Source organism: Electrophorus electricus, chromosome 6 (assembly GCF_041902795.1).
Source record: "Electrophorus electricus isolate QZ-2024a chromosome 6, ASM4190279v1, whole genome shotgun sequence".
Taxonomy (NCBI): domain Eukaryota; kingdom Metazoa; phylum Chordata; class Actinopteri; order Gymnotiformes; family Gymnotidae; genus Electrophorus; species Electrophorus electricus.
The window spans coordinates 26,064,543-26,079,556 of NC_137502.1; the positions used below are offsets into that span (position 1 = coordinate 26,064,543).

Sequence of the window (15,014 nt, forward strand, 5' to 3'; positions counted from 1 at the left end):
TGCTGTTTGTTAATGACTATAATTGCTTCCCTCCAACTTCATTGCCTATAGATCTTCCCTTCTGTAAGACTCTTTATCACATGAGCATGCACAGACTTGGGAAGAATATAGCCACATCATTGTCATCATTGTTTGACCTGCCTGGTTTTATACAGCTTTGCCAATATCTAGTTTACATTAAAGCGGATATTACATTATATGTATGTAATAGTTACCTTAAATATATAATTTTTAATATTACATTGAAGATCTGTGGATATTATATGTATGTAAATATTACATTAATATATATGTTATAATATTACATTAAAGCCTATGTAGATATCCTGAATCAAAGTATTTTGTTAGAATCCAATTAATTCAATTTTATTTTTAATTAAGGTTTATGGGTGGACAAAATAACTGAAATATCTAACAATGTGTAGATATAATAGACATTTCTGTTTGTAGAAATTGGTAACAAATCACACAAACAGTGAAGGCAGAAATGCTCAAAGGCACCAAACTTCCGTTCCTCCCTGTACTCTTATACACAAGTGTGACTTTATTTTGTTTTCTTTTAAAGCTTCTCATTTTCAGTGATATAGGTGTTATAATTTAATAAAATCTGCCAGAAAAACAAATAAAATCATTTTTCCAAATCTTTTCAATTAGAGCAGCATATAGATTTCTCCTTCATACACAAGGCAATTACACTGATTTTTAAAATAAAGACATTCACACACTAAGTCCCAAAACAGCCAAACATTTTAATAAAATGTTATCAAAACATCCATTCTTTTGTAAAGGTGTATTATAGTTCTCACATCCAATGTCAAAACTAATTATTTTAAACTGCAGTTATATTTTTAAAAGGCACCTGTGACCTACACTTTTGACAACATGCAGTCATGCAATAGATAATAGGGATTAGCCAAAAATAATAATTTGGTAAATTATATAATAATGTTAATAACCATGCCTCAATCAGACCTTTCAGTGTACATACAAGTATTTAATCTAAAAGACTATGAGGAGGACTTCATAAACTCTAAGCAGTGGTCTAAAATGATCATTAATATACTTATTGAATGCATTTTTTGATTACCTTATGCTAAAGACAATGGCTTTTTTTTTTTTCCTCAGGCCAGAATGTATATGGTAAAAATGTAGATGAATTTTATTTCTGTTTGGACATACAACATGATGGTTATGTATACTTGGACAAACACTTTCAGATCTTTCATTTCTGTCACTTTACTCATTTATTTTGTGGCGCCAGCAAACATTTGCAAGCACATCCACACCGGTCCAAAAACAGGTCTTTAAGTTCACATATGCAAAAAAAGGTCTAAGAACTTGATTTCATTTTGCTTGGAATGCTGTCATAGTACTGCAAAATGCTGTTATCCTGCAACATTTTCTGTTCAGATGTGATATTTGGAGAGACCAACCATGAAAAGCAATTGAAGTCATCCTCTGTGTTCATCACTTTATTTTGATTTTTGACAGACCACTTATTGCATTAAATATTTTTTCAGGATTTTGTGACCAGTGCACCTACCACTATAATCTCTGACTATTTACCTTTTTTAGCTTGGTCTTATTGATGGTAAGCAGCTTTAAATAAACAGTTATTGAGTTCACACAATACAAAATAATAAGCAGTAGGAAGAATGTAATAAGCGTGAGGTATGGAGTCATTGTATGGCTCAACTTTCATTCTTGAGAACGTTGTATTTCTCATTGTTTATTCAGGGTTTTACTTGTGTGAGTACATTCAATATTTAAACTTAAATAACCACTCTATGTGAATATTCTGTATGTTTATATTTTATTGAATTTCTTATAGTGATTTAGATGCCATTTTCCCCATCACGTGTTTCTTTGTGTTTAATTCAGGCTTCAACAGAATTATATAACATTTTGGTGTAAAAATACAAAACAGTAAACCAAAACTGGAGGCCAAAATGGCAAATATCTCCACAGCTACAGTGAATTTTCCAGGAGAGCTGACGTAAGCTGGAATGAAGGTGATCCAAACTGCACAGAATATGAGCATGCTGAATGTGATGAATTTGGCTTCATTAAAGTTATCAGGCAACTTCCGTGCTAAAAATGCCAAAATAAAACACAGAAAAGCCAAACATCCAATATAACCCAGTACAGCCCAGAAACCTACAGCTGAACCTAAGCCACATTCTAATATTATCTTATCCTTGTAGTATTTCATGTTTTTATAGGGGAAAGGAGGAGAAATTGTTATCCAAAACACACAAATAATGACCTGTATGAGAGTAAAAGCAAGAACACTGAGTCTCTGCTGTGGAGGCCCAAACCATTTCATGACATTACTGCCTGGAAGTGTAGCCCTGAAGGCCATTAACACCACTATTGTTTTCCCCAGAACACAGGAGATGCAGAGGACGAAGGTGATCCCAAATGCTGTGTGGCGCAGCATACAGGACCACTCAGAGGGCCGACCAATGAAGGTAAGTGAACAGAGGAAACACAGAGTCAGAGAGAAGAGCAACAGGAAGCTCAGCTCTGAGTTGTTGGCTCGGACGATGGGAGTGTCCTTGTTTATTAGAAATAAAATGGCCACTAAAATAGTTAATCCTGCTCCAAATAGAGAAAACAATAAAAGTACTATCCCCATAACCTCTGTAACAGAAAGAAATTCTATGACCTTTAACACACATTTATCTCTCTCAGCATTAGGCCAGTATTCTCCTGGACACTGCTCGCAGTTATTTGAATCTGCAAAACAATTAGGATTATTCTGATTAGGAAAGAACACAGCCATGGTCCTGTGTTTTTATTTATTGATGCCATTGCTCAGGAACTGTACCCTAGAAAGCAAGAGCAGAATGCAAAATGTACAACTAACAAATTTTCTTTGGAACTTCGTAAGCCTAAAATTACCTGTCATGTTACTGATCTCTCCCTCTGCACATGGTATACAGTCATAGCAGCAGACAGGCCTTCCCTTCTGCACAGCCTTCCTGGTTCCTGGAGGACAGCTCTCACTGCATACAGACCTTGGCTTCTAATATGAGCATAATAGGTGGCATGCATTACTATTTAAGTAAAATGCAGAAATAATAAAACAACAGAACAAATCCTCTGCAATCATTTTCATATGTTTGTAATGTTTTATAATAATTACTATGTTTAAAACATTTATAATCAGCCAACCGTATCTGTACCTCAGTTTTTCCTCCAGCCCAAACTATGTTTCTAGTAGTTTGGACAATTTGCTCTCCAGGAGGCATAGAGGCATCATAGTAGCCCACTTGCTTAAATTGCACTTCTCTATTGACCCCAAGTTGCCAGTTCACCACATCATACTTCGCAGACGTTGCTCCAGTGCTGTCAAACCACACCTGCTCTCCTGATTTTGTGGTAAAATTGACCTTTTTCAGAGCCTCAGAAACCTTGAGAGGTAAAAAGAGAATGTTGGTATCTATGTGATCAGTGTCAGTTACAGACTGGGTTTTTTTGTTCCTTTTTTTATTATTGTGTTACCTGCCAAGGTTGTATTATCTTGTCCTTATTACATCTCTGGTTTTCTGTGCATCTGAGCAGGCTGTGTAGAGAATGGGCCACAGCATAAATTGCACTGTAGATGCCATTGGCATATCGCAGTTCTGAGATATCTTCATTGTAGTTTTGAAATGGAAGAAGATCCTTATATCTGCTGCAAGTGTTTTCAGCTTGAGAAATGTTTCCCCCTGTCAGGAAGCAAGGGATAGCTGTTTCCCAAAATTCTTTTAGGACGTAGTCAGCAAAGCCTTCAATGTTGGCTTTTCCCACATCAAGTCCCAAGCTTCCACCCAGCACACTGTAGCTTGTTGGAGTTATTAGATTAACAGCAGTAATCCATCCCTCAACTCCAATAAATTGTAATCCTGTGACATTCTTTAGAATAAGATGTTCTATTAGAATGTTCATCTCAATATGGGCAACAAATAAAATAACCACTTTAGCTGTGCCTTTCCTAATAGTGTCTACCACCTTCATGAGTTTGGTAGTCTCAGATCGGTCAAATTTCTCTGAATACTCCACACATATCCCTTCTTCTTTTGCAGCTTCAAGGAAAATGGCCATCCCATTATTACCATAGTCACTGTCACTGTTCACAGCTCCTACCCAGGTCCAGCCAAAGTGCTTGACCAGTTGAGCCAGAGCTGTACTCTGGTAGTAATCACTAGCTATGGTCCTGAAGAAGGAGGGGAACTCTTTCCTGCTGCTCAAACATTCACATGTGGCAGCATGACTGATCTGGGCAGAGAAAGACAGAAGATTTACAGAACATTTAGCACAGCTTAATTTACAAACCATTTAGCACACCTTAATTTACAGAACATTTAGCACATCTTAATTTACAGAACATTTAGCACACCTTAATTTACAGCACACCGTTATACCTTAATTACCAATAGTTCAACCAAATGCCTCAGTGTACTCTCATTCAAAAGATTAATCATGCAGGAGGCAAGCATACAAGTGGCAAAAATATATATTTGATGGAATACAAACTATAAAAAGCATTTGTACATTTTCATTCATTATATTAAAGAAAGTGAACTATCTGTGTATTTTCAAGAAACAGAATATTATTCAGTAACTATATGTAAAAAAATAAAATAACAACATTTAGCAACATAGTTAAATATGGTTAAATTTTTATTTACAATGTGATTTCGAAATCTGATATCCAATGTATAATTGCTTGGGATAGCTGATGGATAACAGGTGAACTAAGGCAGTGCACTATTAATTGTCATATTAATTTTTAAATAAATTTGCTCTCCAAGTACTATGCAACATGTCTGCAACATGTCTGGTTTCACACCAAACTAAGTTGTTAAATGTTTTGAGTATTCAAGAGACTGATATCCAAGTATGTATAATTAGTTGGGATAGCTGATGAATAACAGGTGAACTAAAGGCAGTGCCCTATTAATTGTTATACTAATAAAATTTGCTCTCCAAGTACTATGCGCGTCAGCACATGGCATGACAGTAGCTTATTCTTACAATTGGGATTTTGAAAGGCCCTGTAGTTTTAGCGAGTACTATAGTAGGAGTAGACTCTGACTCCCCTATAATGGCCTGCACTGCCGCTTTTCCAGAGCAAGCTCCATCTGCTCTTAGTTCCTGACCATTCATCAGAGCCATAGCTGCCCTCATAGATAAGAATCTTGAGCCACAATTGTCATAAATCCTGTAACCAATAGAGACATTTGGGAGCAGGCTGCTGCTTCTGTTGATTTCCTCAATGACAAAAATCATGGTCTGGGCAAAGCGTAGTTCTCTGAGGTTAAGTCTGTGGGCATACAGGAAACATTACACAACAGTAATTGGTTTTCCTGAAAACATCACTGGAGTGTGAACTTTTGCTTTATAACAAACCTATAGCATATTAGAGGTTCAGGTTTTTCTGTAAAATACAATGATGGCGGTATTACAGCGCTGTGTATTAAAAAAGCTCCTCCAATTATCACATCTCCATCCTTAGACAGTAAAGCATACTCTGGACTTTCTAGAATATGGCAAATTAGATTTTCACCCTTTGCTGCAAGAACAACTGAAACCAGGAGCACATGAAAAAACATCCCAAAATCTCTCTGCTACTAGTGCTACATGAATCCCCATCCACTACCGCATTGATTCTTTTTATAAACATGCATAGATCTTTTCCGGATGTTACTGTTCACATTTAACAAATCAGGAACTGTGGACTTCATGACTTCATTAAGGGACAGGATGCTAGCTGGGGCCTGTTGAATTCAGCCAGGTGTTTTTAATTCATTGAAGGATGATCAACTAGGATTGTTCACAGATAAGATGTGAACCTTGGCAGGAAGAACAATTGCAAATAAATATTGCTTAATGGTTATAGAAACTTATAGATAATTTATCAGCAACTCTCAATTTGAAAAACTTAATTTAAAATAAGTTCCAATAATTACTAATAAAATCTAAACATTTTCATTGTCTCTGATTAACTTAAAACCTTAATAATATGAGTTAAGCATTAAATATTGTGACATTGGCCATTGGCCTGTGAGAGAGATCGAGGGCAGTTACTGCACAGGTAGGTTTCCCAGTGTGTTCCCTGACCTGTAATTTAGTTCAACATTAATGCTGTTATTGCTTTCCCTAATGTGTCACAATTGTGCACATGTTTACTTTAGTCACATAATTTTGCAGTGAAGTGGTGTTCTTTTGTGTTATTACCATCATTGTGTGTAGTGTTGTTTTCAGGTACTCTGCACCTTTTCCTGTATTGAGTAGTTCAGTTCCATCTCTGCCTGTTTATTATGTACACTTTTCAATAAATCAGTATTCACATGCGAGAGATGTCGTCTCACGGGTTTTCCTTGCCGCCAACACTGTAATGGTTTCAGATGGGCTGCACTGCTGAATTGAGATGGATTGGGCAATGCAATGAAAAACTCAGCAAAGAAGAAGCAGCCCAGAGGAAGCGGGAACCCGGGTCCTGCCGGGTCCTGCCGGGTCCAACCAGACGAGAATGAAGCAGCTGTCTGGTGATAATGGCAAGGAGAGCAACGCAGAAAGGCTCAGCGCAAGAGCCTGGCCTGCTCCCAGTGACAGAGGGCCCACAGCGTCAGCAGTGACAGTACTCCTCCATACTGGAGTGTATGCTCCACACAGAAAGTAGCTGCCCAACACCAAAGCTGGGCCGAGGCTATTGCCATGGGGCAGCTGTACCTGGCACTGGTGGGAAAAGCATTGTGGGTGCTCATAGAGCTGCCATAATAACAGCATGATAAGCTCGTAGCATTGACCGCGTCCCTCCAACATCCTTTTTGGCAGGCAGCGCAGTTGCTATATGTCAAGTGGCTGCTTTCAGAGCAGCTGTAGGGAGAGCAAATGAGCATACTTGTTGTCGGAATTGAGCACAATGGTCCGGTACGCATATCCAGCATTTGAGAAGGCAGTGCGCAGAGTTAGCACTATGCTACTTCCTTAATGTCTTATTGTCAGAATGATACCGCGCCAGCCAGCCTCCAAGCAGCCATCACCCAGGCAGAGAGAGCAGAACTCATCATCAGCACAGACGCACTGCAGCGAACAGCTCAGTGCTATGCAGCGGAGGACACGTGCCAAGCAAATGGTGGCGCAGCATCTTGTATTCTGGTGGTGCAGGAGGAGAGGGCACCACACCAGACAATGCTGAGAACATAGAGCAGTAGGAAAATAGAATTGGGGCTGTATAACGAGTGGCGAAACAAAGGTAGAAAGCAGGCACTCTATAATAAAATATATTGCTCTCATTTTATTTCATTTAAAAAAAAAACCCACACAGATCTGTCTAAGCGGAATTTCTAATATTCTTCAATTAACATCTGTATTAGGCACTGCTGAAAAGGGAATGTTTGAAGTAGCCACCGCCTGTAGCAATTCTGACGAGGCCCTCAGTCTCGGATCATCTGACATTTTATGAGATGCTATTAGACTTCAATTATGTCTGTTGATGCATTTACAGTTGAAAATAAATCCACCATTTTCATTCCACTATGTAATTCATCCTTTGACAGTTTTTCCATAATGTAAGAAGCTTTTTGTCTCCCTGGCACATTACTGACAAACTCATTCAAAATTACTTACAGGTTACATGGTGTTCCTCACTAGTGACATCTGCAGTCATTGTGGTATTACTACAGCTTGACGCAACAGGTAAATTTAAGGTCAGGTATACATCTTCTTGTGCTCCTTGGATATGTAAATGTAAAGGGTTGTGTGATGCTGACTTTTGACCTAGGCCAATCTTTGCTTAAAGGCTTACCTAAGGATTAAAGTATGCTTGCCACATTTGGGGCCCCAAGGTCATGTGGATGGTCTGCAGGCCTCTAGAATGTTACTTTGACTTATTTAGGAAAAATTAAAGGGTCGCAGAAAGCCAACTGTGTGATCAGCAGCCTCTAATCTCGGCATACACTGTCTAAGGCCTAGATTATGCTTGCCCAGTATGGGGCCCGTTGAGTGGCTGGCACTCAGGCCCCAGACTAATTAAACTGAGAACTGCCTATACAGGTAAATGTAAAGGGTCGATGGCCACCAAACCTTTTGACCAAGGGCCTTCAAACTCAGCACACACCCTCTCTCCTAGGCCTAGTCCATGTACCAAGTTAGGTTAAATTAACCCTAGGTTAAATTTCTAGTGTGCAGCTCATGGGAGTGTACCTTCGACAAGCTAATTAAGATGCTGCCTATGTAGGTAAATGTAAAGCTTTGACATAGGGTCATAAAACTTGTTGGATGAAGGCTCCCTGATGCCTAGTCTCTGTATTTTCTTTCCCTTTTAGGGGCAAGGGCAAACAAACAGGGATGTTCACTGTATTATTAAACAGAGGTAAAAACAAAAGTACAGTCACTTTGACTTATTACTACTGTCATATTTAACACAAGTACAAACATATTTCTGTTCATAATCATAGCAATCATAGTTTTTAGTTAGAAGATACACTAGGGATATAACTTGGTAAAGGCTGTTTTTAGAGCATATAGCAGAGGTTTGATATAACTGACAGGATTGCTTGGCCTAACTGTTATAAACTGGGGCTAAACTGGGGCCACTGTCATATCTAAGATCAGGGAATACACAAACTAAAGGATAGCTCAGAATTACACACAACAGAAACAGGGCAATACTTAACGCAGGGTACAACAAAAAGACTAAGATAAAACAAGGAACAGGTGGAAAAACAGAAGGACTCAGGTTAGGGTGACCTCCGGTGGTGAGAGGTGATGCTATCTTCAGCTGGTGTCACAGATATACTGAGGAATCTGTGATTTTAGCAGGCCTCTAGGGCCTTGCTACAGGCAGTTGTTAGATCAGTTAGTATGTCACAGAGGCCTAATATAACTTATAGGATCACTATGGCCTGGGGACTGCACTGGGTGCTAACATGTGGGGAGAAAGGACTGAGAGCATCCACACTGGCTTCTACCTGATGTGTGGGTTATCAGGCCTCTGTGACCTGCTACATGTTCTACACTGTTAAGGGTGATTACGGTAAAGTAGCATCATCATGCAGTGTATTTAGTGGGTATAGCACTGAATGGTCCTTTTTTTGTCAAAAAACTGACTATTCAGTAACTGAATAGTCTATTCAGTCAGTCACATTTTCAATGTTCAGAGTTAGTCACCATATAGAAGCATTAATATTGATGAAATTCTATAAATATTATAATCTCAGACTTGAACAAAAACTGAATATCACATTATACTGATTAGAGGTGCATTTTATATACTTGGTCCTTAGTAATTACAGGCCTAAACATCTGGTTGTATTTACTATTTAAGTTTATGTTTGTTTTAAAAACATAGATGACTGAAGCAGAAATAAACCCTGTTGATCAGGGATATGTAATAGTGATCTGGGATATATAATATTTACTGTTACATTTATTATTATTTAATTATTTAATGAAAAGACTACAGCCTAATGAATATTTAATTTTCTTTATGACCTTTCAGAGGATTTTCTCTGCTCATATGTATCACCACTTATTGTGAGAATTTGGGGGAAAGCTGCCATATAACTAAGCCATTATGGTGCTTGCCAGTATGGTGGTGTAATCCTGATCTGTTCAGCAAGCATGTCCTGTTAATGTCCTGTCAGTTACAGGACTAAAACTACTTCTGGATGACATGGAAAACAAAGATCTAACCCTAAATACAGAGAAAGTTTAAATAAGTTATATTAGTGGTGTGGTTTCTTTCTGTTTGCTGAAATTTTGTGTCAAGTGCTCCCTAAACGTGGCACATGGCATGGGTATGACTAGAGAAGAGATAAGATAATATTCCATGTTTTTGCATGACACATTTTTTCATAATGTTTTCATCCTAACTGTATCTAGGTGATCTAGGTATCCAGCTCTGCTGGCTCATAATATACACACAGTGCACACAGTGAGTAAGGCCTACATAGCCAACTTTATTTTACCGCAACTTCTGTGTGTGTGTGTGTGTGTGTGTGTGTGTGTGTGTGTGTGTGTGTGTGTGTGTGTGTGTGTGTGTGTGTGTGTGTGTGTGTTTTATGAACTTGTTTGCACTGCATGGAGTTTTACTGTAGCTTTAACATGGTATCTTTCAGTTATGCACAATGGCAATATATGTAGTTTAGTTTAGTTCATGTGAATATGTAATGTCTTACTTCTTGATGTTCAGGCCTGTAAGAACTTGAATTAGAATAACACATTACACTTGTGACAGCTGCAAAACACAGAATAAACAATTAATCTGTTATGCCTAATTTAATGTTGCATCAGGCAGTGTCTGCTGGGTGCTGTTGCTGTTCAGAGCATTGTCAAACCCTGAGGATGTTTATGACAGTCATGTGATGCCTGGACCAGTTGCTGTTAATTAATAGGGCTGTTATTTGTGTTTTTATTGTTTGTCAGGACTCCAGTCAGATTGCTTTCTAGGGGAGTACATCCTAGAGGGAGTCTGTTAGTAAGCTTGTTCTGCAAGTTGTAACACATCACTCTCTAAGTCCCTGGACTATTGCCCTCTTCCCTCGGCAGCGCCTCTCTAGTATCCCCAACTATGGCTCTTGGTTTGTTTATCTGGGTCAAAACACAAATAATGGTGGAAAAAAAAGAGATCTTGAAAAGTAAATGTTGTAAATTAACTCTTTGTCCTTAAGATATTTACATAGCACTGTATATGTAATTTATTTTGAGATCTTTCTTCATGAAACTTACTAAATGAAAATGTAGTCATACTGATAAATATGCAAGTTGCTCTGGATAAGAGCATCTGTGAAATGCTGGAAAACTAAATGAAAATGTCAATATGTGGTCAGTAGGCATATGGTCATTTCTAAATATGGCATTGTCTCTCATGCTGATGATACACAGCTGTACATTTCAGTCAAACCAACGAAGGAACAACTGGACACTGGGTCCCTAACATGAACGTGGATCACCCGCACCTGCTAGATCTGAACCTGGAGTACCTTTATGTATTTACACAGCACTGCACATGCAATTTATTTCTATTTCAAGATTTTTTTTCAGGAAATTTACCAAATGAATATACTTTATTTTATCCCATAAGCATAATATTACTTTGAAAATACATTCATGTCCTAATTCTCTTTTTGTGTGGGAGGCATTTTGACAGGTGCACCAGCCTGGCAGTTCAGCTACTGATCTTTAGCACCCTCTGCTGGTCACTTGCTAAGGCAACCAGATACTTCAAACAAGCAGGAGGCCATGACTAAACTTATGTCATCCAGCAGTGAAATCATTATTTGTTTTAGTAAAAGTTGCCCTATTTACTGTTCTGAAATCAGTTTTTACATTTTTAATTTGTAATGTTGCTTCATAGGAGGTGCCAGGGGAAGGAGCACATTTACAAAAGCTGTTAGTAACAAAGGCCATAAATCAATATGTTGGACTGTACGCGTTTCAATTTCAAAGGTGATAAAAGGACTAAGTATGTGAAACTTTTAGAGTCCTAGTTGATTATTTGTTACTTATCTAGGCCGGTTCTAGACTTCATTGCCCAGTTTCAGAGGCCGGGAGGGTGGCATAGTTTGTTGCCAAACTGCTGGACTCTGCAGGACTCTGCTGGACTCCGCAGGACTCTGCTGGACTCTGCAGGACTCTGCTGGACTTTGCTGGACTCTGGCCCACCAGCACCTGCCTTTGTGCATACCTGAACTAAACACTTAAGTTAATTTATTTTTCATTGCATCTTTTTTTATTGCCACTTCTGATTTATCTCTTCACTTATTAGGAAATGAGCTTTCTTTGCAAGATACTATGAGAATGTTTAGTGCTAATATGACCAATGCACAGTGAGAATGTACAGAGGGACAGTCAGCCACAATAAGATAGCAGTCATGATATTTATACTAAAACCTGATGTTAATAGTAAATCTGTTGTCATGCCATACTTTAGTATCTGAAATCTATATCACTGAGCATCATCATATATGAATATATGTAGTGGTGGCTCAGAAGTTAAGGTACTGGCCTGGTAGTCAGAAGGTTGCCAGTTCAAGCACCACCACTGTTGGGCCCCTGAACAAGACCCTTAACCCTCAAGTTGTGTCCAGTCATAATTGTAAGTTGCTTTGGATAAATATAAATATATTAATAAGGTTGATATAGGCCTGTAATGTTCTTATCCTATAGTCTTAAATATATTTTATGATGGAGATCTTTATGGTATGATCACTCCTTGACCAACTGACATGGTAGCCAGAACATACATTTACCATCCTGAGTAATGGTCTCTGTCGTAAGTTCACACTGTCACACTTTGAACTTATGTGACCTTTAGTAGGCATAAAGGCTACCTTCCTAAAGGGACATCATGTGAACACAGAATGCCCAGAGATGTAATATATTTGAAAAATGTGTGTCATGTGAGTTTGAATGGACCGTCTAGCATGCCTAGCAAAGTCCCTGGTTATTTTGATAAGGTGCACTTTAGAATTGTTTAAAAGTGGAATTTCCTTCAATGAATTAATAAAAATATGCTCAGTATGCAGTGTGTGCAGGCCCTGAACAAACCTCTGAATGTATACCCAGGCCGATGTATTGATGTTTATATTAACATTCATATTGTATATTAAAAAACAGAATGATTATAATAATCAGTATATTATAATTATTTATTTTTTTTATTTTTTTTATTTTTCTTCACAATAAGCTTAACGTCATAACAGTATTATTATTATTACATTATAAAACTAATCTGTAATGATTTATAGTTTTAAAATGTTTTGTGCTTAATTTTTAGATTCCTTATTAGATTACTTAGTCTTATGCAGCCCAAGTCTCATGTGGAAAGGCTTGGTGTTGTTAAAGGTGTTTTGACTAAAAAGAACAGTCCTCTGTGTGCATTCTTTTGGCATCAGCCTTCTCCTAATCACTCCTGCCTTTACTACAAAGCTGCTAATTAATTATGATGCAATGCACCATTATAATACAAGCTGCCATTTGATCTCATAATTTGGAAACACTTACCTGTCAGCGCATGCCTACCAGGCTGAGCTGCATCTGCCACCCAACCCCTGAAGCCTCATTCGTGGGCAGATTATGCCGTCTGGCTGCTTCTCATCTTTCAGCTCCAATTAAATCATAGCCTTGGGCCTACACTGATTAAAAACTGACACAAGGGTGCCCTAGTGGTGTGTCTGAGCTCACAAACAACACACCTCAGCCCTCGAGACCAAGGTTTTCATTTGGGTTCGCCAGACAGCAACAGTCACTTTCACCCTGGAGACCTCTATTGATAATAATATTTTGGTGCAGTTTTGTTTTTTGTTTTTTTTCTCTGACTGGTGAATGCTAATTGTTTTTTATAACAAGTTGTTTTGGAAGTTAGTCGCACTCAATAACACTTTAATGCTCTTGCGTCAGATGTTCTGTTTGCTGAAAGGTTGCAGATGCTCTTTCGTGACCTTTTAATGAACAAAAAAATACCATGTTCTTTTACTGTAGTACTTCTGATATTAAAGTTGGTAGGGTATACTGGTATAACATGGTATAATGTTCTTTGATAATCCATGATGATTGTTACCTTTAGTAATGATCCCTGAATGAACCCTAGTTGAAAGAACAGATTTCTTTTCTCCTGTTAGATTTTTTTTTCTTTCGTTAAATCTGTGCATGATTGTACAAGACAGTATCATTTTACTATATTAACTAATATATCAAACCAAATAATGTAGGTTATGCATTGTTCAAAAAATGATATCACAAATGGTGTCACATCATAAAATCTAATTGTGTGTATAGTAAATTAAATGTGCAGCTATAAAAAATAAGAATAAAAAATTTAAAACTTTGACATACAAATGAAATAACATAAATTGTTCATCATAAAAGAAACTTGGAGAAGTTTTAACTGTTTAAGCCCTTAATATTCTGACTCTGTAGCTGCGTTTACACTGCAGCATATGTAAAGGTTACAGTGTAGAGGTTGCACATGCAGGGCCTCACATTCATGGCTGTGGACAGACCATTGCATATGAACAATGGCTATGGTCAGACCACTGCATACAACCAGTGGAGTTTTGGTGACATTGTAATATGCATGTTGGTAATTATGTGTGAAAGTGGAAGGTTAGTCTGAGGTCACTGGCATAGTGGAAGGTGTTTGCTTTTGTAAGAATATTCAATCTTTAATGTTTAATATTGTGATTGGTCCAAGGACCACTGCTGAACTCAGTACATGTTGAAATGTTGAAATTACAGTGCTATAATGTTCTTGATAAACACAGTCATGACACTGTGTAGAACTAGTGAGTATGATTACATGTTTGCTTACAGTTATGGAGCTGGATTCCTCTATGAAACAACACTAACACCCTGTTTAATTGTATATTACTTGCAATAATATGACTGGCCGAAGACACTAATTAATCACAACGACCATTCATATTTCACTTTGGCCAACTTATTAGCATATATTGTATATGACATAGTTTATATACAATATCATCTAACATATATAACAAATAACATCTTTATATAATAACTATATAACAGCTTTTATATGACAACAAATGCAGTTGCTTTTTAGATGCATCTTCGTGTTTCATATTGCAGTGGACAGCAATCATATTCCTCAAGGACTACATATGTTACAGTCATTCGGCTCCAACCCTCACCTAGCAAACCTGACTAGAGACCACAGTTGTAAGTAACTGCAAAGATAGGGCCTGAACAGTGTGATTAACTATTCCAGAGCTCTACAAATGTCAGCAGCAGCTTGGCCAATTCCACTTGTTTACCAGTGAGTCAGGTAGACTCAGTGTCAGGTAGATTAGACACCTGTTCCATACTAAATATTTGGTTGAGTTAGAATTCAGATAAAGTACCATAATAGAAATTCATTTTCAGTGCACTAGTTTATAATTTCTTTTACTGAACTTCATGTATAATATTAGTTAGTCAATTTACTACCGAACTTGCTGTTGTGTGTAACAACCAGAAACATCGTTTTCTGTTTCACTCTCTGAGCTTCTCAATTGATA

The 15,014-nt window shown here is 37.7% G+C and overlaps 1 protein-coding gene across 1 annotated transcript; it reads right to left on the bottom strand.

Annotated features, from left to right (window-relative positions):
• Positions 1 to 1,825: 1,825 nt before the first annotated feature.
• LOC113589487 (extracellular calcium-sensing receptor-like) lies at positions 1,826 to 6,338 on the bottom strand. The gene is made up of 6 exons (XM_035525497.2): positions 5,398 to 6,338; positions 5,023 to 5,311; positions 3,508 to 4,263; positions 3,189 to 3,416; positions 2,905 to 3,028; positions 1,826 to 2,739 (listed from the first exon to the last, which is right to left on the bottom strand). Exons 1-6 carry the CDS (start codon positions 5,598 to 5,600, stop codon positions 1,826 to 1,828), a joined length of 2,514 nt encoding a protein of 837 aa, XP_035381390.2. The 5' UTR covers positions 5,601 to 6,338.
• Positions 6,339 to 15,014: the final 8,676 nt, after the last annotated feature.